This window comes from Schistosoma haematobium, chromosome 1 (genome assembly GCF_000699445.3).
Source record: "Schistosoma haematobium chromosome 1, whole genome shotgun sequence".
Classification (NCBI taxonomy): Eukaryota; Metazoa; Platyhelminthes; class Trematoda; order Strigeidida; family Schistosomatidae; genus Schistosoma; species Schistosoma haematobium.
Genome location: NC_067196.1, coordinates 31,035,435 through 31,062,668, shown reverse-complemented (window position 1 = coordinate 31,062,668; position 27,234 = coordinate 31,035,435). Strand labels below are relative to the sequence as shown.

Genomic DNA, 27,234 nt, shown 5'->3' with positions numbered 1-27,234 from the left:
CTCACATCCACTCAAGAAAGTAAACAGGACTTTCATTATTATTAGTTCGACATAAAAAAGACCTGTTGTATATAAAATGAATTTTAACATAGCTTTAGCAAGACAAGTCATTATTTTAATCTTTAATCTCTTCTTTACAAGTAAAACTCGTCAGAATCTAAGCGAAATACTGGTATTCGATATGAATCATCTACAACTGTCAAGATTTTAACAAAAAACCTTTATAGACTAACAAACGTAATATTTACAGCACTATTTCATGTACAACAGTTCTTCTCTCACAACAGAAAACGGACTTAACGAATTCCAAACGTCATTATTTTATGCTGTTGAACAGACTGAATAAAATAATTTGAGCCGAATAATATAAAGCTATATCATTTAAATGATTAATTCTAACCTTATTCAGTTTGAAAACAGAGTCTAATCAATGGTAACAAACATAACATGTGTTGACCAAACAAAATAGATCGCAAATAATTAGATGTAATTGGTGTTGTTCTTTCTGTTCGTCCCTAAATGTAGATATAATTTTTTAAAATAAGAATTGGAGCTATGAGTAACTGATGCAGATAACTGAGATCAAACTTATTCATGTAAATCTGATGCGATTGTTGTCTTCGTTGACATGTTAAGATTTAGGAAAGGAAGTGAACAAGGATAAACTACCTTAATAGGTAATTACTTTTTAAATATTACGTCATCATTAGTTCAGTTTCTTACAGTTAGACATTGAAAAAAAACCAAAACTATTAAATTTTCAGCTTGATAATAAATAAAAACAAGTGAAAATATGCATTTATCATCACCCTACCTTAGTATCATATACAGTATTAACGTTCTTGACTTCTGGATTTTTGTACCCTCACTGATGAGGTTAGTATTAGTCAGTCAGCCAGTTTATGAGCCTAATCACTGATATTTTATATCATTGTGGAAGTTTAATACCTCCGTTTCACTAGTCCTTGGGTCTTGCTTTTTTATAACTGATATTCTTAGAAGCAGAGATGGATGGTAGCTAGCAGTGGAATCCAGGACATAGCTTCCATCCTATCTGGAACTCGTCAGATGGATGAGTTGATTTTCATACCGGGACTTGAACCCAGTACTGTTCGCTTCAGAAGCCATCGCGTTATTCCCTTAGCTACCGAGTTCGACTAGCCACTGGTCCGTGCAATGGATTCAAACAACCAATACCAAGTATTTTTAGGGCCTCACTTTTTCCATTTTGTTGGTATCCTTTCAGAAGATCACTAATATATATGTGTAATAGAATGAATAAACGCTAATATGCTATTTTAATGGCCGACATGTAACCTTATGGTGTATGCTACTTATGTCGGCAGACATAAACAGTACATAACACAAATCAGAAGTGGAATGCCTGGCAGCAGAAGGTTAGGAAGACCGAATTGAAGAGAACGAGAACAGAGAGTAATTGTAATAACAATAAAGGAACGATGAAGTTTGAGACAATTTATGAAGGATTTGCATATAAAGTATCGAATGTATGGTTGTTCTTGTTTACTATAATTTTACTTACGAAAATCCTGTTTTTGAATGAATTAAGTAGTTGCGATATGAAAAACAATAATATTGTTTTATCCGAAATAACTTCGAATACATGCTACAAGCTAGGGACCAAATGAATTAGATGGAGTGAAACTCTACAAAGCTATTAGTTATTCATATTGTTAAAAGATAACCAACAACATTAACAGAATCAGATTGTTAAATTACTTTTTTTGAAAAATAACTCAGAACTAAGTGATTAGAAAGTATATATTTTGAAATCTGGGTTTAAATAACACGAAATAATTTTAATTAACGAAGATTGTTAAACAATCATTTAAAGTGCCATTTTCATAGTTATTTTTGGATAAGGTTTATAATCAATCAGTTTAAAATCTTCAAACTTAAAATCATCAATATTCTTGACCTCTCGAACGATCTCCAATTTTGGGAATGGCCGCGGTACACGTTTAACCTATTAAAATGTCGTAAAAAGGAATAGGAGGATGTAATTAGTTTTGGTGATTTAACTTTTCTGATTAAGATTTCATGGCAGTCAAATTGAGGTAAAAGTGATGTGTATGTAAAATCTTTGATGACATATTTGCGATCGTTTTCAGAGGAAAAACGAATGGTTTTCTGTAACGGTTCGAACGGTAACAGTATATAATCTTGAACATCACAATCTAGTCAGGAGTATAATTCCAAATTTAGAAACTAAGCCATCTATATAGACTGCTATAACATCGAAAAAAGCTTTCAATTTGTGGTTGATCAATAAGAATGCAACCTTACGGGATTCGAACACGTAGCCAATTAGTTATACTGGAGTCACGCAACGGACAATAAATCGATAATCCTTACTATTAAGAACAAAACGCAACTTTTGAAACTACGCACTGATAACGAACACCATCTTACCTATGTATTCATATAAATGCATGATGAATCATTTATTGCCCTTAAGCATAGTTCAATAACTCCAATCAATATGCATTTGCACTGCACTGTAAATCAAGAGTTTAGAGTTAGTCTCCCAAAAAACATAATCGTCATATTTAAGTAAGTTCCATTCGTCCTTCAACTATGATCGTACGTAATACTATCGTCGTCATGCCTTAGTAGTTGTGCGACAAAACGATGTCGGGGGCATTCAACTAAAAAAATTACAAAGCTTTACGATCAAAAAGGAGTATGACTCCGTGTATCTCGTCTCTACGGTCACTTTTCTGTTCCCTTGGTCATCCTACTAATACATATTTAATAGTAACCCGATATATATGGTCACAATACCGACTACGCATTTTCTGACTATACCAATAGTTATCGTTCATAGAGGTAACGGCCATAAGTATATTAACTAGTTCATAATCGCATGGTTATTCAACACCTACGTACATAGTTCGTACTTTATTCCTAAAGTACTATATTTCTGTAACATACGCTCCTCCCTCACGTATCATTCTGCCGTATGGTACATTTCTTTATGCTACCAGTTTTTGAAATACATTCATATATCGTTAGTGTTATTCCACAAAAATAAATATTATATTTCCAAATTAATGTCCGATTTTCTACAGAGGAACCTCGTAACAACTCGTATCGTTACACGCCTATACGGATAATTCTAAAATTTAAACAGACAAACTGCTCTAATTTTTCCATTCATTTCACCAACTATATATTTGACCATGTCAATTACTTACGTTTAACCTCGATTGTTTTACATTAGCATTTGATTGTACGTGTTTCCCCACTTCCTGTATTCTCTATGGCTTAAAAAACTGAGTCCTTTTATCATTCTTTAAGTCAATGTATTACCGAACTTCAATGGTTTTGTTTGCTTTTGTCATTTAACATTACCGTGACTGAAATATACGTATCCTAGGTAAAATTAATATTCAAATTTTTACATACCATTATTCTACATATATTAACTCAATAGAACATACATAACGAAGTAGGATATACACATATCCTTTCCTTGATAAGCGTTGATCGGTACTGAAATATAAGGTATGAGGAGCATTGACAACCGATAAGTAAATCCTCTACATAATATAATTTATTACAGGATGAATCCTAGACCAAGTTGTCAAGTATTAAGACAGAATATGCACAAAGCTCAATAACTCCTTACTCATTTTTAGAAAACAAGCAACTGTTTCAATGACTAGGATCGACAAAACTGGTCGACTGCAAGGAAATTACAAATATAAACAAAGTAGAAAATAAAGTATCAGAATATCTGAAAGTAAGTAACCAACAAGGAAAAACTTCTCCGAAAGAAAACAGGGATTCGTGTTAATTTGGTTGTAACCAACAAATGTTGTCTATCATAGATCTTAACAAATACAAACAGTAATATTCGAATTTACCTGCTCAAGTAACGCCTCACGATGGTTTGAATAAATATGCGCATCGCCAATTGTGTGAACGAACTCACCAGGTTTTAAACCAGTAATATGAGCAATCATATATGTTAATAAAGCATAACTTGCAATATTGAACGGTACACCAAGACCCTATGCATAACAAAAAGGAAGTATCGAATTTAACCAAATATTGAAAAATAGTGCATACCAGAAAGTAATAACTGCTGAAATACATGAAATATATCTTTTATATATCTCTTACACAACAACTTTCAAAAATGTACAAATGTAAATCTTATCAACAGAATTACTTGATATAATTGATTGTCGTATCAGTAACAAAATCAATTTTTCATTATATATGAAAATTATATTTGAAATATTCTCAGCGATTGAAATATAACTAATTCCAACGTTTCGTCCAGCTAACTTGTCTGGACTTCTTCAGGGTAATAATCAAAATCAAAATTATCAAAGAAATATATAGCTTTTTAACAATCAGGATTATACTGTGTTAAACCAATCGTATTTGGATGTTGATTTTGTAAAATAGGATAAAATGAGTCAGTTAACTACAAATCATGTGAAGAATTCAACTACATGGAAATACTTAACTGAGTAACAAATCGTATGTGTGTGAGTGTGTAGGTATGTATGTATGTGTGAGAGATTGATATGAAGGAATAAATAAAGTTCAAGTTCAAGGATGAAAAATTGATAATGAAACATCGATGTACATGTCAAAACGTAAATTGTATTGTTTAAAAAACTCATTGAATTCTTTCAAAATAATAACGATGCATGTGATATTAAAAAACAGGTTTAAACAAGAGATAGGTTCCAAATTTACTTGTCAAACGAAATTTGCCAAGTAGTTGCCAGTTGAATACCATCTTTTCGGTTCAGGCTGTTCTTGTTCGCCCATATATGCAGCGCTTCTGCTGTCAATCTTTCTTTATGAGTGTTAAAACCTTTTTGAGGTATTTTGGTCCCTTCAAAATTAATCTTGTGTCCTGTTTCTAACGCATGTAACGCTATCGCTGACTTATTTTCAAGTTTCTTTAAATCGACCGAGGATTTTGGAACATTTTTCAAGCATTGTTTGTGTTCCTTCAATCTTACATTCAATTGCCTGGATGTTTCTCCAACATAGGTAGCATTACAGTCATAACAGTGAATCTCATACACAATGTTCTGTTGTTCTTCCTTTGCTAATTTGTCCTTAACTTTCACTAATGTCGATCTTAATGTGTTATTCGCTCTAAAATACACTCTTATATCATGTTTGTTTAGAATCCGTTTGATTTCTTCTGATGTTTCACTACGGTAAGGTATGACTACGGTGTACTTCCATTCTTTTCGTATACTTTCTAGTTTAGTTTTTCTTTCATTTTTGATAATCTTCTTTAAAAACCTTTCTGGGTAGTTGTTATCCCTAAGAGTAGAAAATACTTTATTTAATTCGGTTCGTTGGTCTTCCTTGTCTGTAACAATCTTAGTACTTCTGTTCATTAGATTTTTCCACATTAATTTTCGTGCTCTGTGAGTGGGCTGAATTAAAATCCAAGTATCTCTCGGAATGTGTTGATTTTCTGTAAACATTTATTTTTAACTTCTTATTATTGTGTCGACGTTCAACCAAACAATCTAGAAATGCTAGTTTGTGGTCAACTGATTCTAATTCCTTAGTTAGTCTAATGTCTTCAGAAATGCTGTTTTCATTGTTAAATAGTTCTTCCATACCATCCCGTTTATTGATAATAAAAATACCGTCTACATACCTTAACCATAACTTTGGTGGACATAAACGTTTTGCGATTGCACTAGTTTCTAAGGAATGCATGAATAAATTCGCTACAATCGGAGAAACTGGTGACCCCATTGCTATACCCTCTTTCTGTCTGTAAAGTTGACCTCGAAATATGAATAAGGTAGATCTTAAACATAATTCTAAGCATTTTATAACCTCTGATGGATCTAATGGGCATCGTAAATTCAAATCTAAATCAGATTCTAAACAATCATTGATAATATCCATAGCTCGACTGATAGGTACATTAGTGAATAAGGAAGATACATCAAAAGTTGCCATTATTTCGTCTTCTTCTATATCGATGGTATCAATTAAATTCTTGAATTCCATAGAGTTTTTAATTCCATGATTAATCCGTTTTTCATATGGTTTGAGAATCTTAGCTAAATATTTAGCTAGATTGTAAGTCGGTGAATTTGTATAGTCTACCACTGGTCTTAGTGGAGTATTGTTCTTGTGGATTTTTGGTAGTCCATAAAATCTGCATGGGTTACAACTCTTTGGATATAACATAAACCATAAGGACGATCCTAGCTTGTAAGAGTTTGCTAGTTTCTGCCTTGAGTTTGTTAAGAGTTGTTCTACTTTTGCTTCTTTGATTTGTTAATATGGACCCTCTTGTAGATGTTCCTTGGCTTTTTCTCATACTCTGTTTTATTCATAATAACTGTAGTATTACCTTTATCTGCTCTCGTTATTATGATCGTTTTGTCCTCTCTCAGCTGTTTTAATGCGTAATATTCATTTTTATTTATGTTAGGGTTGTGAGGTTTCTGATGTAATAATGTGTTCATTATTTTATTCCTCAGTTCATTCGCTGTATCATTCGGGAGTATATTCAGCGCTGGTTCTACTGTTGGTATAACATTGAAAGGTGTTAATTTATGTCTATTTATATTGAAGTTGAGACCCTTTTTGAGTAATGATATTTCATGTGGGTTGAGAGGTCTATCCGATAAATTAACAATTATTTTATTCATATCATGTGTGTTAGACCTATTTTCCGTCTTTTGAACTTTGGTGTTTGAAAAATGTTTCAATAGTTTTTCAAACTTCCTTATTTGTCGTTGTTTTGATGATTGATAATAAAATTGTTCTCTATGTTTGAAAAAATTAATTATATCTGATCTTATTTCGGTCGGTGCGATAACTGACAATATGTCATCGATATTGCAAACCCTTGAACGATATGATATGAATAAAATAATTGTTAATTTATCGGATAGACCTCTCAACCCACATGAAATATCATTACTTAAAAAGGGTCTCAACTTCAATATAAATAGACATAAATTAACACCTTTCAATGTTATACCAACAGTAGAACCAGCGCTGAATATACTCCCGAATGATACAGCGAATGAACTGAGGAATAAAATAATGAACACATTATTACATCAGAAACCTCACAACCCTAACATAAATAAAAATGAATATTACGCATTAAAACAGCTGAGAGAGGACAAAACGATCATAATAACGAGAGCAGATAAAGGTAATACTACAGTTATTATGAATAAAACAGAGTATGAGAAAAAGCCAAGGAACATCTACAAGAGGGTCCATATTAACAAATCAAAGAAGCAAAAAGTAGAACAACTCTTAACAAACTCAAGGCAGAAACTAGCAAACTCTTACAAGCTAGGATCGTCCTTATGGTTTATGTTATATCCAAAGAGTTGTAACCCATGCAGATTTTATGGACTACCAAAAATCCACAAGAACAATACTCCACTAAGACCAGTGGTAGACTATACAAATTCACCGACTTACAATCTAGCTAAATATTTAGCTAAGATTCTCAAACCATATGAAAAACGGATTAATCATGGAATTAAAAACTCTATGGAATTCAAGAATTTAATTGATACCATCGATATAGAAGAAGACGAAATAATGGCAACTTTTGATGTATCTTCCTTATTCACTAATGTACCTATCAGTCGAGCTATGGATATTATCAATGATTGTTTAGAATCTGATTTAGATTTGAATTTACGATGCCCATTAGATCCATCAGAGGTTATAAAATGCTTAGAATTATGTTTAAGATCTACCTTATTCATATTTCGAGGTCAACTTTACAGACAGAAAGAGGGTATAGCAATGGGGTCACCAGTTTCTCCGATTGTAGCGAATTTATTCATGCATTCCTTAGAAACTAGTGCAATCGCAAAACGTTTATGTCCACCAAAGTTATGGTTAAGGTATGTAGACGGTATTTTTATTATCAATAAACGGGATGGTATGGAAGAACTATTTAACAATGAAAACAGCATTTCTGAAGACATTAGACTAACTAAGGAATTAGAATCAGTTGACCACAAACTAGCATTTCTAGATTGTTTGGTTGAACGTCGACACAATAATAAGAAGTTAAAAATAAATGTTTACAGAAAATCAACACATTCCGAGAGATACTTGGATTTTAATTCAGCCCACTCACAGAGCACGAAAATTAATGTGGAAAAATCTAATGAACAGAAGTACTAAGATTGTTACAGACAAGGAAGACCAACGAACCGAATTAAATAAAGTATTTTCTACTCTTAGGGATAACAACTACCCAGAAAGGTTTTTAAAGAAGATTATCAAAAATGAAAGAAAAACTAAACTAGAAAGTATACGAAAAGAATGGAAGTACACCGTAGTCATACCTTACCGTAGTGAAACATCAGAAGAAATCAAACGGATTCTAAACAAACATGATATAAGAGTGTATTTTAGAGCGAATAACACATTAAGATCGACATTAGTGAAAGTTAAGGACAAATTAGCAAAGGAAGAACAACAGAACATTGTGTATGAGATTCACTGTTATGACTGTAATGCTACCTATGTTGGAGAAACATCCAGGCAATTGAATGTAAGATTGAAGGAACACAAACAATGCTTGAAAAATGTTCCAAAATCCTCGGTCGATTTAAAGAAACTTGAAAATAAGTCAGCGATAGCGTTGCATGCGTTAGAAACAGGAAACAAGATTAATTTTGAAGGGACCAAAATACCTCAAAAAGGTTTTAACACTCATAAAGAAAGATTGACAGCAGAAGCGCTGCATATATGGGCGAACAAGAACAGCCTGAACCGAAAAGATGGTATTCAACTGGCAACTACTTGGCAAATTTCGTTTGACAAGTAAATTTGGAACCTATCTCTTGTTTAAACCTGTTTTTTAATATCACATGCATCGTTATTATTTTGAAAGAATTCAATGAGTTTTTTAAACAATACAATTTACGTTTTGACATGTACATCGATGTTTCATTATCAATTTTTCATCCTTGAACTTGAACTTTATTTATTCCTTCATATCAATCTCTCACACATACATACATACCTACACACTCACACACATACGATTTGTTACTCAGTTAAGTATTTCCATGTAGTTGAATTCTTCACATGATTTGTAGTTAACTGACTCATTTTATCCTATTTTACAAAATCAACATCCAAATACGATTGGTTTAACACAGTATAATCCTGATTGTTAAAAAGCTATATATTTCTTTGATAATTTTGATTTTGATTATTACCCTGAAGAAGTCCAGACAAGTTAGCTGGACGAAACGTTGGAATTAGTTATATTTCAATCGCTGAGAATATTTCAAATATAATTTTCACATATAATGACTTGTCTATACTCGGCGCTCAATTACTGTCAAACTATTCGTTCTGATCTTGACGAATATTCGTATAAAATCAATTTTTCCCCGAAGCAAAGCAATAAAACCTAAAAACACTGAGGCCAATAAGTGACAGGGTTTAATGCTCTTACGAAGCTAATACCTATCAATGCTAGTAAGCTATTCACCTTTGTTAGATACGCTTAACGTGTCCATGAAGTTAGAGTTGATAGTGTTAGCAAATTTGGTAATTATAAACCTAATAAGCAATTATCAAATCTTGTTAACTACTTTTACAGCTAACAAAGGTTTTAAAGAATAAAAAAACAGTTATCTCATGGAACACCAAAAATACTTACCATATCTCCCGAACGTTGATATAATTGACAACTTAACTCATCATTTGCAACATAAAACTGAACAAGACAATGACAGGGAGGAAGAACCATTTTACGTAGATCTAAATAAGCAAATCAGATCAAACGTTTATCAAATAACACGGTGACCACAAAATTATAATCAAACCTGTAAATGACAGCCATGATGATGTATAAACTGTTACAAACGATAGATTAAATGATTTGTACAAATATTCGTCAATATTAGAACGAATAGTTTGACAAAAATTGGGCACTGAGTATAGACAAGTCATTATATGTGAAAATTATATTTGAAATATTCTCAGCGATTGAAATATAACTAATCCCAACTTTTCGTCCAGACAGGTTTGGAATTATTTAAATTCCAATCACTGAGATTATTTTAAATATAATTTTCACATATAATGATAAATTAAATGATTTAATAAGACTACTAGTAATGACAATGAAATACCAATGAAATTTTGGGACGAAGTTGAACTCTTTACTATTCCCTCTAAGAAACATATTCAAAATCACCATTATATTGATGAAACACCGTGAAATCTTTTTTACAATTAGCCGATGAGCAATCATTGCAGCATTTATATCGCTTACACAAACGTTTTTAGTTGAAAAACCCAAGTAATATCATTCAATAATAATTATACAATAATACACTTGAAATACGGCATCAAAAGAAACAATGCAGGCTTATAAATGTTCAATACAATAACGATATGTGATGAACAATATGGTGGCCGTTTGAAAATTTCAAAGATATTTATTTATTTTATTTGAACAATATTGATTCCAGAATTGATGGTCTAAGCAAAAAAAAGTTGATGGGAATTTAAAATTCTTAAAGTCAAACAGTTACAAAAAGTTTACGCGTATAAGTGATCGAATCGCCACGCTTGAATTAAGAAATTACGGCTCTTTAGAATAAGTGAGAAGGAAATGTCAAACCAATTCAAAATAAAGCATTTTGACTGCTAACAATTTTCTGCATATTCGTCATTCTCATTATGTACCTTTAATAACTGTCATTTAAGTAATAATCTAAAAAATAGGGGACTAGAAGTTCTCCAAGTCCAACTGAAGCACTAACGCAGAAAAAAATGTTATGTAATACCTGTGGTTTATCTTATTGGTATGCGACTAAGAAACTACGATATTCTAGGGATTTGTTTATAGGCTGAATTTTCAGGCACTGATCTCCTACAAGGAGGTCCACTTATCGACTTAGAATACGCAGATGACATAGTCCTGTTTGGTGAAGACGCTGATAAAATGCAGTCTTTTTGTAGCACTGAGCAACAATGCCAGGGTGTTCAAGAAGCATTTCTCCCCCTCTAAATGCAAGTTGTTGCTTCATGACCGGCCTGCGTCAACACATGAACTAAGGATAGGGAATGAAGTAGTCGAACGCATCGACAACTTCATTTACCTGGGAAATCTAATCGGCTTTAATGGATTGGTGTTTGACGACATCACTGCACGGATTCAAAATTCTCGTTTCGCTATTGCCAACTTACTTCACCTATGGCGAAGGCGAGATATCCGTCTATCCATTAGGAAACGAGTATGCTGCGCGGCAGTTCGTTCGGTTCTGATTTACGGCTGCGAAACGTGGCCGTTAAGGGTAGAAGATACTCGTAACTTACTAGTATTTGACCACTGATGTCTTAGAAATATTGCTCGCATCTGCTAGGATCACCGGGAAATTAATAGTGAGGTTAGACGCAGGGTATTAGGGAATGATGGTAGATCAGTCGATAAAGTTGTAAATCTTCATCAACTAAGATGGTTGGGCCACGTGTTACGTATGCCTGAACACCGTTTACCACGACGCACAGTGCAGACTAGTGTTGGAGATGGATGGAAGAAAGTTAGAGGCGGCCAAACCAAAACGTGGCATCGGCCTATAAAGTCACTAACTTCTAGTCATTCAAAGTCTCTAACCATTGGTTGCGATAATCACACGAACCTCAACCAGGTAATCTGCACCTATTAACATGGATCAGTACAATTATCAATATCTTCATCAAAGACACCTATGACCGAATACCAGTAAACTACCAATATCTATTCTTAATGGCTATGTTTCCCACTCAAAATGTAGGACGGGGTGAAGTCCTGAGCAGTAAACTCTTCCTTTGGTTGGAAGACGGATATCTCACCCATGCTGCAAGTGACACAAGTTGGCAAAAGCCAACCAAGCCTTCTGAATCCGTACCGAGATTTCGTCACACATCAGACCATCAGTACTGATGAGAGTCCCAAGATTAGTAAGGCGGTTGATGCATCCAACTATCTCACTACCTATTATTAATTCAGGCGTTGACGCAAGCCGATCCTGAAGCAACATTTTGCATTTGGAGGGAGAGAACCGCATCCTAAACATGCTTGCATTGTTGCTTAAGGTGGTCAGAAGGCTCTGCACTTTGTCAGCATTTCACCAAACAGAACTACATCGTCTGTGTATCGTAAGTCAACAAATAATTCTCCTGACGGAAGATCAACCCTTGAAAAGTCGGACGGTGAGATCGTTATCTCTAAAAGCATGTCCATGACAAAGTTAAATAAAAATGGGTAGAACAGACAACCTTGACGAACATCTTGAAGTAACCAATTCTGACGACAGTTTGCATAAGCTAACGACCAGTAGTGTTCGAGTAAGGAGGCTGTACAAGGTAGACAAAACATCACGACCGACAGAGTCGAACACCCCCTTAAGATCAAGGGATACACCTATAGTCGGATGTCGAAAAGTATGTCTATGTTCTAGAGCACGCTGAAGGGTGAATATTTAGTCTATACATTCACGTTTGGGTCTGAAACAAGCCTGGTATTTCCTTCATGAGCTCTAGTTAGACTTCGAAGTATTATTGAGGCTAACATTTTAGACACTATATTAGTTAAACTGATTCCTCTATAGTTGTCACAAGATGATTTTGCCCCTTTTTATAAACTGGGACGATCAGCGATTGAGACCAGTCAGATGGGATTAAGTCCAGTTACCAGATTTCGGTTAAGATCTCACTTAATTTAACTAATTAAAATTTTTAGAGGTTAGTCCACCAGGCCCAGTTGCTCTCCATCGCTTTAGATTGCTTATATCCTTTCCAACCTAAATAAGTTGGAGTATTTATGTCAGTTTGTCATTTAGGTTGCTTGGAGAGTGGGTAAATAGTGTGGCGGAATCCCTATCTTCTACATTGAGAGTGAATAGTTCCGTCTTCTTCCGGAATATTTTAACTGACAGTCGGATTTTTAACATCCGTTTTCTTGATAAGTTCGAACAATTGTCTACTGTTAACTTTTGATACGATTTTTTTTATCCCTTCTGCCTTCATTACTTATCACTCTTCACGACCAATACGTAGGCGTTTCGTCGGCCTACGCTCAAGCTGCCTCTGATACTCATCGTGCTTGGAACCAGGCGGGATGTCAGTTTTAAGGATACTATCGAAATCCACCGCTGTTTATTAACCTTTGGGTTTAAGTTACTAGTAAATATTACTGCTTTTTCGACAGGACTTTGAACATCACACCACGCTACCTCGGGGAGGATATATTTTTCATGGTTGACTAACTCCTGCTTTAACTGTTCCTGAAATATATTTTTGACTTTTTCGTCATTGAGTTGAATTTTAAGGGGTTTTCTTCCTGTGGCTTTTCTACATCCCGTAAGATGCTCGAACAAGAGCATGATCCGAGTTCAAACATATGCTCCATAATGAACGACAGCCCTTTATTTAGCCCCTCCAACGATGGCTATGATCTATTTGAGTCCATCGATGAGTCGCTTGTGATCACCACGTCAGACGATATTTCTCTTTATTTTTAACGTTGATATTTCTTAGAAATGGACGACTATCTGAGTGTAGTTGAAGCAGACGGTCAGCATTATTTGTTCAATGAGCCGCAACACCATAAGATCCACCTACATCCCTTTCGGTTTGGTTTAGTTTACCTGTTTGAGCATTAAAACCACATGCCATTATTATTGCATCAGACCGTTTAGCTTTTTGGAGGCTGGATAGCTTTCTATAAGATTCGTCCTAAACTTTATAGCCATGTGGTACCGTATTTACCGGCGAACTCGAAGGTCCTCGGTTGCATTTTGTGAGAGGTCGTGAGAATCCACCGTTAAGAGGAAACAGCTAACTTGTAATGAATATTTTTGCCGAACTGGGGCAAAGCGACAAAGCATTTCTGAACACTGAGTTTTAGATTGGAACACCATGCCACCTAATTTAGTTTGAGCAAATGGGAAGAATTGCCATATCCATGACACGAGAAAGTAACCCAAAGACAAGTACTCGGTCCTCGATTGAACTAATTACTTGTACTGGCTATTAGATTTTTTCTACATAAGTAATGAATGAATTGGTAAATTTCAAAATTACGAAAGACGTAGTGAAAATAAATGTTTGAGTAAGTAGTCCTTAGTACTACACAACATGATATAAAAAGTGAACATAGGTTTAGCAATTTCAAGAAATGAATACCCCAAAATATTTCGGAAAACGTTTGATCTGTTTAAAAATAGATTTCCTCACCTTTAACATTCCAAGCCACAATCATAATCCTTCTATCCCAAGGGCGCTCACGTATAAGTTTTATTACATCAGCAAGTTGATCAACACCTTGACCAGTATAGTCGGTTTGACAGTCTACGTATTCTGCTCCACTGTGACGCCACTGGAAACCATAAACTGGACCGAGATCACCTTCAATATTTTGAGTAAAAATATGAAAACACGAGTAGCAACGATAACGTAACTAAACCAGTAGAAATTACTTGAAATCATCCTGCCACGCTTCAAATTTTAACGCTAATGATACAACTCATTGTATGAAAAGCGAATTCTGAGGAATAAAATTCAACCAATAAAAATGCACCAGATTACTTCATTATGAAAAGCTAACGCCTTGACGAGAGAACTAACAAAAATATTCCTATTTAACAAGTAGCAACTTTGACTAAAGATAAAGAGGACTTACTGCATACCCTAGTTTGCTACAAAGAATATAGGCCCACTGTCATTAATCCTACACGAGTAGTGCTATTTCCCAATAACTGAATATGAAACCGAAAGGATCAAAAATATGCTTACAACAAAACTTTATCACGTTCTTCACGATGAACTACTTACTACTAGTAAATAAGCAATAATAATTTGACAGACATCAACTTGTATTAGAAACTGGAAACCATCCCATGACATTAGTGGTAATTTGATATATTCCCATGACCTACAGTAAGAAAATAATTTCGCCCTATAAATTAGATTAACCTTATTTCATCGCTTTTAATTATATATAACTTCAACTTTAGCTGACTTATGCAGTACTAGTTCCCTATTTATAGTAACTTTATTGATGACTAAGTGTTGTATGAACAGAAATAAGTGAATAAAATTTATTGAAGACAGTAATCATGTGTGAAAATTATCCTTATGATTAGTCATTAGTCTTAGAGTGAATGAAAGGTCAAATAACAGCAAATATCACTTATGTCAAGAAAACAAACTGATTCATAAATTATTACAAACTATTTTAATGACCTCACCTTCTTTACGCTCAGTAAATCCTAGTCCATCTAAAAATTCACGAGATCCATTTGCATCCCAGAAATGTACATTCTTTTCCGCCAGTTCACGAGAATTTGTAGATCCACGAACAAACCATAATAGTTCTTCTACGATTCCGCGAAAAAACACCTACTAAATCATATTTTAGAAGCTTAAACTATTGGTAAAGAAACCTAGCTTAGGTGCATATGATATGATATATATATGCTTGGTCTTTTGGTATAAATTCATTTAGAAGCTATACGCCTATAAATCGGGCTTGTGAACAGTTATCACCCAGTCACAATGGATTATCGCACATAATCAGATCACCATTCAACCAATTACCCAATAAAAATAAACACGAATGCGGTTGAACATTTCAGCATTCCATGAATTTGAAATCTAAGTTTAGAATGAACTGTACTCACACTAAACTACAACCACCAACAAAATCCTACTACAATGCTTATTAACGAAACTTTAGAGATCATAATCTTATAGTCGTTTACATAAATGTGATGAGTGGTACTTTAGTGGTTAAAAGATTTTACTTTGTCACTAGATCCCAGGTTCGAGACCCAATCCACCTACCTTAGTCTGGATAACTGGATAGTATCACTAACCCTTACAATTAGTGTGGCTCGAAGCCAAGTATACCGATTTGTACCTGGTAATACTAGTTAACTGTTTATTACTAACGATTTCAATCTGACAGCATAATCATAGGGAATATTTTGTTTCGTGAGGTCATTTGGAAAGCAATTAGGGGTCATAATCTTTAACATGTCATATTTTCAGGTTTAGGCAGTTGTTTATTATTTCTAATTTTCATACAGGCCTAGCTTGAAGTCTGAGTTACGAACTTTAGCCGCATTTTAAAAAAATGAAGAATACTTGGATAAACGAGTTTATCATATACAAGATTAAGGAAACTTTTTTTCTGACTATTTAAAAAACGAGGAAAAACGGTAAAATCGGTTTGATGCTGCAGTCACTGAGATACATTTCTGTAGTATAAACAAAATGGCAATCAACAGTAAAAATACCGAGCGTCAAAATTAATTTTTAAAAAGTAAAAGGAAGGCTGCAATAGTGTATATCTATCCACTGGAAGTTAATAACAGTGGCGTAACTGTTAAAGACATGATATGACCACCAAGTCTAAAAAGCATCTTCGGATAGTAAAAAGATAAGAGAAAAGTGAATATAAATCAAACCGGAACAGCTTAATTATGAGACAACTTCCGAATCTAAGGGTGAAAATACACAAAAATATGAATGTTCCATTAGTTTTGCTTTTGAGATATTTTACCTGTTAGTGTATATCTTTTAGACTTCTAAAAAACTTCTAGAAAAAGTAATGTATACCGGAAGGGCTTTAACAACAATTAATTTAAAGAAACTGATGAGTACTTTTGATTGCATATCTTGAGATATATTTTCTAAACCACAGTGCCTCAGCTGTCATTTAAACCTAACATATAGAAAAGGATGAATTATTCGCTTTGCAAAATACCAAGCAGAAAAACCATTTGATATGACAGATAAGCACGAATAAAATTCAAATATCCAAAGCATTCACAAACATACTGTTTTTGTAGTCAGTAGAGGATATTCTTGATTTCTAAGAGAAAAGCGTAGCTGTGGACCGAAAACTCCAAACGTCCCTGTGTCGGTACGATCTCTCCGTTCAACGCCATTGGAAAGTATATATCGCAACAAGTTTAAGTAGCCATTCTCACCGAATATGTGCTCGGGGAAAAACGAAAATCCTGTTGGTGGATTTTCAACTGCTAAATCCCTGAATAAATAAACAAAGTTTGAGTGACAAGAATAATAATGGACGCTTAAAAACTAGTACGTAAAGTCGCCGTAAGCTAATGATAGACATATGGTTATAGCGTCTCATTGGCGCTAATATCGATCTTTCAGCCGCTGATTTATCGAAAGCAACAAAGAATTTTAAGGCTGGTAATAAAAAATGGTTATCATTTCCATCTTATAATTGGATACTAAAAAGAAGTTTAGTAAAACACAGAACCAGGAAATTCGCCAATATATTACGTAGAAATATCTGAGATAATCGTAGTGCACACAAGGACAAGAACAGACATTGAAAATACAATCCAAATAAGAATCCAATTAATGTAGGTGCTTCATTAGCATCAAGACTACCTGTACTTTCTACTTTAAGTTATTTTATGACTCTACCCCAAAAGTGATGAAACAATGTAAGTTTATCTAATACATATTTTCTTCCTAGGGACTTTCATCGAATATAGATCAATCTCATTTAACACACCAGCAGTACTTAGATAGCTACTTGTATACCCTCCTCTTGACTTATTTCAGAACATCACAGAGTAATTGCAGGTATACGTCTCTGTCGGTTTGTATTAGTTTATAGCTTAGTAAAACACATATACTTACGAAAGCTTATTGACAACTCAGTAACCTGTGTATAAATAAACAGTTAAGTGATATAAGCCATTTAATTGATATCAAGTGGTTTTTTGAGGGGCAGTTTAACCGGTCTGTCGCCCCGACGACATCAACCAGACTGTTCCGCGCCCCATGGCCGGTGACGAATGGTCCACCTAACCACACGGAAGTTCGCAAGGAACTCCAACCCCTGGAATATCACGAGTCACCACGTTCAGATGACTTACCTCCGGCCCTTTTTAAAGATGCTGGCGACCTTCTGGTGAAGGAACTGAGTTGTTTACAAATGTCTGATAATTAGGCAATGTTCCAACATAGCAGAATGAGTCGATAGTTTCCCCTATCTTAAAAAAGGTTCACGTCGCCTATGCAACAAACAACGGGGAATAAGTATACCTACGATCGTATCCAAAGTATTGGCTTCCGTCATACTCCGTAGACTGGTCAAACCCGAGGAAGATTGACTAGTGGGGAGTAGGCTGGTTTTTGTTCTGATCGAGGATGTATGGATCATATCTTCACCGTCCGGCAAGTGTTAAAACACCGTCATACTAATTACAAGTCAGCAATTGTGATGTTTCTTGACATTAGGGCCTCCTTGGATTGGTTGGACAGGACTGTCCTCTGGGACTGTCAATTGGAGAAGTGTGTGCCTGAGAAGTTTATTAACATCTTAAAAGCCCTATATACAAACACCTCGGACAGAGTGAGGGCATACAACCACCTCTCCCCACTATTTCATTCAAGCAGTGAGGTTAGACAGGGTTACCCAATCTCTCCATTCCTTTTCAACTTTGTCATTAATGACATTCTGGAGATAGCTTTGATGGATGTAGGTGATGGTGGTGCGGATCTGTTGCCAGGAGAAAGACTTTTCGACCTTGAGTATGCGAATGATATTTTCTTACAGTGCAGCGACATCCAAGCGATGCAAAATGCATGTAATCAGTTGGAAAGCAGTGTCCGCAGGTATGGCATATGTTTCTTACCTTCTAAGTGCAGAGTACTTTTACAAAACTGGCAGGAACCTGAACCTCCACTCACTCTTGGTAGTGAGCAGATAGAAGTAGTTGAGAAGTTCGGTTATTTGTGTGAGAGCTGGTGGTGGTGTGAGTGATGAGATCAATTCACGTATAGTGAGAGTCAGAGCGACTTAGGCTAGTCTGGGCCATCTTTTCCGCCTTCGTGATTTTAGTCTGGCTGTAAAAGGTTGGATCTACAACGCGTCGGTGAGAATAGTTTTGCTCTACGCTCGTGAAACTTGGCCTCTCCACACGAATTAATTATCACCTTGTTCGAGAAAGGATAAAATAATCGCTCTACATTCAAACGATAGAACACTCTCAGTCTCATTAGTTTTTTAGTCTAGATGTCATTTCCGTTTTCAAGAAACTAGAGGTCTGAGTTTGAGCCATCTCTACTTTATAAGTAATGGCACTTCACATGATGCTCTTTACTTTTAGGATGTATGTCACCACTTAATTCATGAAAATACAGTAGCTAACTGGACAAACCTATTTTTATTAAATCAAAGTTGTCTTCTTCTGAATGTTACCGCCTGGAAAAAATATGTTCTGTCGTTTATGGAAAAAAGTCAGAAGGCCCAACGTTGGACCCAAATAGATCACATCGCTATCAGCCACCGATGGAGGGGTTCGATAGAAGACTGTCGCTCATTCTGGAGCACATGCTTAGACTTAGATCATGCTCTAGTGCGAGCGCGTATTTGTCTGCGCCTTACTGGACGTAGGAAAGATGATGCGAGGAAACCCCTTAGTAGTAATGTCTGTAAGTGAGATAAACTATAAGGTTAGGAAGAAACACTGGATCACAGCAGCATCTACCGCACTGATAGATGCTCGAAAACTCATTCCAACTGGCTTGGAACATAACGAAGAGCGGGGTCAGCTTAAGCGCATGCTCATAAGAAGCCTACGCAATGATCGTGAACAGTGGTGGGTAGCGAAAGCAAGAGAGATGGAAAAAGGCAGCTGAAATAGGTAACAGCAGACAACTGTTCAGGAAACCGGTATTAGGAACCCGATTATTAGCGAAAATATCTCAGAAAAAGAATGGACATATTATAAATTCTCAATCCAGGAGATTGGATCGATTACAGCTTATACTTTTACTACCTCTACCACTACGGGATTTGAATCGACAACTACATCTCTGTGCTAATGTGGTGTGGCAACTCAAGCTGATGTACGTACATACGAAGGTCAATGTTGTTACTGACTGACTGACTGAATTTCGAGGATTATTTGTTTTAACATAATTCCTGAGGTCCGAAGCTATGATTAAATATTTACAAGTAGATATTTGGCCTCAGCCAATAACAAATTATCAATACTGTAGCTATATGATTTTCGGAGATTACTCAGAACTGAATAAATATCTAGAACTCAATAAACAATTATTAACAAATAATAAAATCACAACAGTTCGCAAAATGTAATGCACCTTAGATTATCAAGCATACATACGTGACTATCAACTGAAATGAAATATGTAACAAATACAACTGAATAACAGTTTCCCGAAGACAGCTAGTTCACTAAATGCTTTTGAAATGGGTGGCTCAGCTGCAATACCTTAGGTTAGTCTATATTGCATTTTGAAAAACGTTTTACACACCGCTCCCTATAAACAAGTTTAGCTACATAATAATACTAGCACAAGAGTTCCTCTAATTAAATATTTCATTAAATGTGTCTGAAAACTAACAAACGCACTTTTCAGAGGCCTTTTGATTTTCACGTGCTTCCATAATCAGTTCTATCAAATGATCCCAAGTGAAATTAATTGGGACTTTTGCAGGGAATTCCGAATATCCAAGTAACTAAAAAATACAGAGCTGTTGAGATTCGCCTGAAAAAACAGGAATATAACCTGAGAAAGGTGAATCACTGAAAGTAATCACATGTTACAAACAGCATAGATATAGTCAACAACCTCGACAAAAAAACCACCAAAAACAACGATAACATGAATTAGCGATATATATATAATGGTTACACCTGAGACTATCTATTATCCATGACATACAGGTTGTGGCGGTTACCAATCTGGCAAACCCGGTGAAACTTTCAACATTGGAGAACTTAACAAAATCAACAAACCAGAGATCAAGGTAATTTGGGCGGAAGAGAAAATTTATTCCCAATTTCGTATAGTTTTAATAAGCAAAAAAAAACGTTATATTATCACTTAATTAGGGCACATAAAGAACCCACCACATAAATGAAGCGACAGTGTGTGACGAAATAAAAGAAATAGAAGAGTAGTTCAAAAACAAGATAATAACTAAGTGGATGGGAATAGGCTATAATACGAGAATGTTGTTAAAATATAACACCAAGACAAGACTTCTTTCAGTCAACTATTCCTCTCAGGTTTACGAGTCATAAATAAAAGATAAGATAAGCAGCATTTATCGTGACACTGTGGATGATGAAAAAATTCAAACAACGTTCATTTATGGCAGAAGACATCTGAGATATATATCTTACATAATAAAGCCTCAACTTGCAGTGAGGATTACACGTCGAGTAGCAACTCAGTCATCCACAACGTAGGACCAGGCACATATATGCATCGATCCAAGTTGCTAAACCTCATTAGCACAAGATGACCACCAAATTCATAAACGCAGTTACTTTAGTAATAGTAGTACATAAAAAAAATTGAGTATAAGAATGCGGTACAGGAAGTAAGAATTAGTACGTAGAAAGAAGGGTATAAAGTGATTCTAATCTCACGGTTTAAGGGAAGACAGTGTATACACCTACACCATTGTGATCGATTCTGAGCCATGTCACCAAGAGTCTCCAACCATTGGTTACGATAGTCACGCGGACACCAACCAAGTGGTCTGCATCTACCAACATGGCTCAGACCAGAAGTTGGTGACTTTGTGGACTGATACCACGTTTTGGTTTAGCGGCCCCTAACTTTCTTCCATTCGTCTCAGACACTAGTCAGTAATGCGCGCCGTGCAGTGACTACCTAGTTGGATATAAGAAACTATAGCTTTTATTTAGTGATTCAAGGTATGTCATGTTTACAGTAACTACTGGTCAACGTAATAACAGTAGACCTAAAGAATATTTTAGACTCTGGGACAAGCTTTTTTCCATAACTACAGGGATAGACTAGATGAAGGGAACATAAAACGAGTATGAAAGCAAGTTTATACTTTGTTGTTTATGTTTTGACTGTTGTGCATATTTTTTTATTTCAACGCTCAGATTTTTCGTAATATCTTCTCGACAGTCTAGTGGTATTGATGTTGCTAGTTTGCCAGTACATTACAGTATGTAATATTATTCATATTATACATAACATTCAAACTATTCTTATTACCCACGTAACCATATTTATATACCGGTAAACTTTGCTGCAGAATTCTGTAGAAAGCGTAATTTAAAATTTCTCTTTATTTTTTTATTAGAACACAGACATTGGTACAAGAGGGCACTAAATACACATGCGCCGCAAAATAACAATGATACCAGTAGCAGTTACCATTTATTTGTGTGAAGGCTGTGATACTGCCCGGGTGCCCAAACCACAGCAGGTGGTTTTCTTAGGGGGCACACCCCAAGCCTCTGACCTAAAGGTCTAATCCATAAGGCAATGGAGCAACGTTAGATACAGTCTCATGGTAGCCAATAACCAACAACTAGTTTATACGCCATTTGTTCCCTCAGGATCCTGGAGTCCATGTGCACCACTGGTTTGAAATCAGGGTTTTCCAACTCCCTTAGGTGAACTCTCCGTGCCCACCAACCAGGTTAAAGCGCCGGACATTCGATTTTCGTCCTCCCCATTTCGTAAACACCTCTACCGCGAGAAGGCAGTGAGTAGAACTTCCCTGGCAGTAGCTGTATACGCATGGCCATGTGAGAGCATTTCGAGAGGGGAAGTGGACTCTCCCCACCCTCGACCGTACCAAGGCGTTCTGGTAAAATACAATCTTCAAATAAACATCGTGCAAGTGTGTGTCTCGGTATGTTTGAGTATTCTTCCCAAAACGGAAGATAATTTAGTCTAATTGACTTCATAACTTGTGATTACTTAGATTTTGTACCCAATCTCTCTATTTCGGGGGAAATTTAGGGAGGCCCCTATAGAAAATTTTGGGGAAATGAAACGGAAACTCCGAAATTGGAAGACTGGGTAGTAAGGAATTTAGAAGTAGAATATTTGGTAGGACTCTAATTTATGGACGAGCCAATCAGAAGCGTTTAGGGAATTTCAAGGTCACGGCGCTAAGTTCAGTGCGAGATGCTCACATTCGATCGTTTTACAGCAGATTTTAGAGAATAGGTGATTGTTGAGAGACTACAGCAGATGCGACTATTAAGAAGTTCCTGTGTCTGTGACTGCGGCAATTAAATGACCGCAGCACGGTGTGCAGACTGTCGCGACGACATTGTATTTCGTTGTACTATATGTTGTAGAAAAAAATCTGCTCGAACTGGCACTTTTTTTGCCCGGTCACGGCTAAGGCTAAGACAAACCATGATAATCGTTGCGAATTGGATCATAAAGTCTCCAGTAACATTAGCTGCGGCTATACCGATGATTGGAAAGCGTATAGATGCCTCTCGAGACTTGGTTTTGTGCATCATGTGGTGGTGCACAAACGTCATTTCTTTGATCCAACGACGGGGGGTCCATACAAACAACATTGAGGGCATGTGGTCTAGGCTGAAGTATTTTTTAAGACCCTACCACGGCTCCAGAGGACCATTATTATGGAGTCATATGGACGAGTTCTTATACCGCATGCACTATGATTTCAAAACTTCTGAACCAATATCAAACCTCAACAAGTTCTTAAATAATGTAAAAGAAGAATATCCATTGTAATTCATTACTTTTTTATTATATATTTTCACTTCATACTAACTCTCTTCTGATTGGCTAATGTCCTCAAGGTCACTTAAAAATTCGTTCAAAGGTCGTCCATAAAGTAGAGTTTCACCGAATATTTCTCAGATGAGGTTCCGGGGGGAAATGCGCTTTGGAGGGATGAGGGATACTACCGAGGAGAAACTTTGGTGAAAAGTAGACCTAGTAAGTTGTGTAGTGGAGATTAGACGTTTTGGAGATTTTGAGGAAGAGTGTGAAATTTTCAGGGGGGAGATTTAGGTTTAAAACGTCTAGAACTTTAAACATTTCGGAAACTTGGAGGATATCCGGCATAAACGTCTAATTCCCCTACATTTCCCACATCTCTGTTAGGTAGGTTGCCTTCATATCCCAATCTCACTATCTTGGAGAACTTCGGGGTTTTCCCCCAGAGTCGTAAGAAATATGGTAGTTTCCCCCAAGGTTTGGGGAAACTCCAAAGTGTGATATCCTATATAGGATTCTAGGGAAATGTTGGGGAAAAACCAAACATTTCGGAGGTTTTCTGCCATTTTCCCGAGATATCCCCGAAGTTTTCCACAGTGATTTCCGCAAAATTTACCCAAAAAGGACAAACTTTTTCTCAAAATAGGGAGATGGGAATATATTGTAATTTATATACAGTACACAAATTTTAAGAAAAATCCTGTGGATCTTGATCAGATGCGGAGGATAAATTAAGACCAATGTGCTTACCCAGGACCTTTATTGGGGATGAGATGAAGTTAAGTAAACAGATAGAACAACTCCAGTGCGACGATTTTAAATGGGGCGCCTTATTTTAACAAAACCCATTATCGTGCATGACATTACATGCGAGGTCACAAAGCTAGTGTTTAATGACGGCTCATGTGGCGATTAGCGTCTAGCCGACAGGGTCTTGTGTACTAGGACAGTATTCAGGGTAGCTTAAGTGAAGACAGCTAGAGAAGAACAAAAGTTGACAGACACTGCATTTAACCTTAGTGGGGAGAGTAATAGACAACAATTAGCAGTGACACAAGACTCAGACCAAGACAAGCTTCAAATCTTGATTAGAAGCAGACGGTTTAGCTCTTCTACAGCACATGGTGCCTGAATATAACCGTTACTACTGTTAAAAAAGTGCCAGTTTACGTAACTTTGCTGAAAATTCATTACCCCCAATTTTTCCCTCGTTAATGTTAACAATAACTTTATGACTGTCCGATGAGGATACTTACCCGGCCACAATACTAGTTTAAATCTCCGAAAAAAAATATTGTGACAGCGTCTCCAGACACACCACATGAAGCAGTTCTTCTCTCTAAGATATTCGGTATAACAATCTTCTAGGACCCAAAGATAAGCGGCTAAACGTAAAACTCGGTCGGTGAACTATTGTTAAAATGAGTCCGTCAGAATAAGAGTTCGAAGCCACATGCCTTCCCACTGTGTGTAGACATGTTACTTTCCCCAACTAAATGATGAAATTCAACTAGGGTCAACGCACTCTGGTTCCCTTTCATTGTAGTCTAACAAACGTTTGGATTAGCTGTTACACTGTCTTACCTAATTTAGTAACTGAACGAGGCAATGTGAATTGGAATTCGAGGTTAGCAATCATTAGTTTACTACTCGTTAGCAGACTGACCTTATCGACTTTATCATAATTTTTCCTCAACTACAAGCAAACAAGCGTTTTTGTTCATTATTTTTACATCGTCAGTCTCTTTTTTCTTTGCTGTTGAGTTACTTTACTTTTATCTGCTTTAATATTTACAGTAAGTCCGCTGAGTTTTTTACTGCGTACCTACTGTAATTTAGAAAATTAATCCATTGTGTAACATTATATGATAGCCTAATTTAGCCTATCTGCACCTCAATCTTCATTTTATCACTCCAGACAATCAACAGCTTACCTACAATTGATCAACACACATAAAATACGTATGGACATTTTTAATTTTTACTCTCATTCACTCTTTTGCTTCCCAGAGTGCTTAAATTTTCAGTGCTTACGGATTTGATTAATTCCTAAATAGGTACCCTGACAACTTGTGATCTAGCTTCTGAATATTCTTCAGTAATCCACAGTATCAGTAGGAAAATTGGGCCGTTAAAATAATCAGTCGACGAGATTTCGTCTGTTGGAGTCAAGTGGAAATGTATTAGTCTCCACATGTTAGACCCAACTAAGAACAACGGTCAGGGGACGATATACAAATTTTCTGCTTTAACAACAATCGTAATAGCAAAATCTGGGATTCCAAAATTCGTTCGGTGTATGACTGAGCTGGCTATTGCTCGATTTGAGGACTATTTAGATAGATTGTCAATGAATATTATAAAGAATTCACTTTACTATGAAACATGAGAATGAAAACAAGTTCCACTCCTTAATGTAACAGTAAAACTGAGGAAAGATGGTACAGTCCAACGTTCGCTTTATAGAAAAATACACGGAATGAAATCCATCTGAATTTCAATAGGTTCTGTCCATTCACTAACAAAAATGCACTGTTTCAAGTACTATCTCACCATGTAGGGAGAATACTAACTACAGATACACTAGAAGAGAAACTAATCAATATTGAAAAGTGTTTAACGAACGTTGAATACCCACAAAATTGATTGATAAATACAGAAAACACAAGAATAATAGCCCCAGAAAACCTGGTTTTATTCAACTTGAATTTAAAGGTGACAATATTGCAATGACTATCAACATAAGACCAAAAGTGTCATTAGCAAGAACATATCCCACACCTAAATAGATTGTCTTATGGAAAACAATGTTTTTTAACACGATAAGCTCTATTTGCTACCATATATCCGGTGGTCCTCCTGTATATTTGTGGCATTTTTACTAGCTGAAGTTGCTTTTGCACTTGACTGTACGGTTGTTAAGAACCCCGAAAACAATAAATCCTGCTGTGCTCATCCAGTTCTTCTTGCCTTAAATTGCACAGTTTCAGGAATTCTTAGTTGGCACATCAATTTGAATACATTTGATTACCGTCATTTTCTACTTATGTACGTGCATGGTGGTCTCTAAAATAATTATTGGATTTAAAGATACCGCAAATATTTGGATTCTGACAACGCCTCAACCAGCATCACCTTTATAATCGAAGTGTGCCAACGCATTCAAATCAGAAGCGAAGAGGTTCGAAGATTTATTTGATAGAATATCGATATATCGAGAAGTTATCAACCTAAACTCACTAGCGACTGTAGATGTAAAGCACGGCTTCCAACTCGTGATCTGGTGCGGATACGTGACCAAGAGCTTCCAGCTAGGTGAGTCCATTAAAACTGATGCGGTGGGCATCAAACGTCGAAAACGTGGAGACCAATTGATTTCGGGGATTTATTTACCTCTACAGATCACTCTCTCTCTCTCTAGTGGGTAGGTGATGACCCTAAGACGTGGCCAGTCAGAAGGTTAAACTCAACGAATTTTTCGTTAGCAAACACTTTTTTAATAGCTTTCCATGTTCATAAGTGTCTGGTCGTCATTATTTAATATACAGGGCCGTGGGGAAACTATTTTCGTAGAATGAATTTTTGTGGGAAAGAAAATATACACCTATAAGCGCATTATTAACAAAAAATATCTTATTTTTGGGATAAAAATTT

At 35.9% G+C, this 27,234-nt stretch overlaps 1 protein-coding gene across 2 annotated transcripts; it reads right to left on the bottom strand.

The window, feature by feature from the left end:
* Positions 1-1,764: 1,764 nt before the first annotated feature.
* MS3_00007397 (uncharacterized protein) lies at positions 1,765-24,496 on the bottom strand. Of its 2 annotated transcripts, XM_035731464.2 has the most exons (8): positions 24,331-24,496; positions 20,451-20,586; positions 16,864-17,074; positions 15,270-15,420; positions 14,257-14,427; positions 9,689-9,789; positions 3,891-4,037; positions 1,765-1,987 (listed from the first exon to the last, which is right to left on the bottom strand). In XM_035731464.2, exons 2-8 carry the CDS (start codon positions 20,483-20,485, stop codon positions 1,850-1,852), a joined length of 954 nt encoding a protein of 317 aa, XP_035586899.1. In that variant the 5' UTR covers positions 20,486-20,586; positions 24,331-24,496; the 3' UTR covers positions 1,765-1,849. The 2 variants fall into 2 exon arrangements, with proteins under 2 accessions (XP_035586899.1, XP_051073704.1); XM_051215664.1 differs by lacking the exon at positions 15,270-15,420 and having other exon boundaries at positions 24,331-24,402.
* Between the last annotated feature and the right edge of the window lie 2,738 nt (positions 24,497-27,234).

What these genes read in the sequence shown, in the direction of transcription:
- MS3_00007397 (XM_035731464.2), bottom strand. Translation starts at nt 20,485, where the DNA reads ATGGAAGCACGTGAAAATCAAAAGGCCTCTGAAAA. An exon ending in AATCAAAAGGCCTCTGAAAA is followed by an intron (nt 17,075 to 20,450) that starts GTGCGTTTGTTA and finishes TTATTTATTCAG; the next exon opens with GGATTTAGCAGTTGAAAATC. An exon ending in CTCTACTGACTACAAAAACA is followed by an intron (nt 15,421 to 16,863) that starts GTATGTTTGTGA and finishes ATGATTTAGTAG; the next exon opens with GTGTTTTTTCGCGGAATCGT.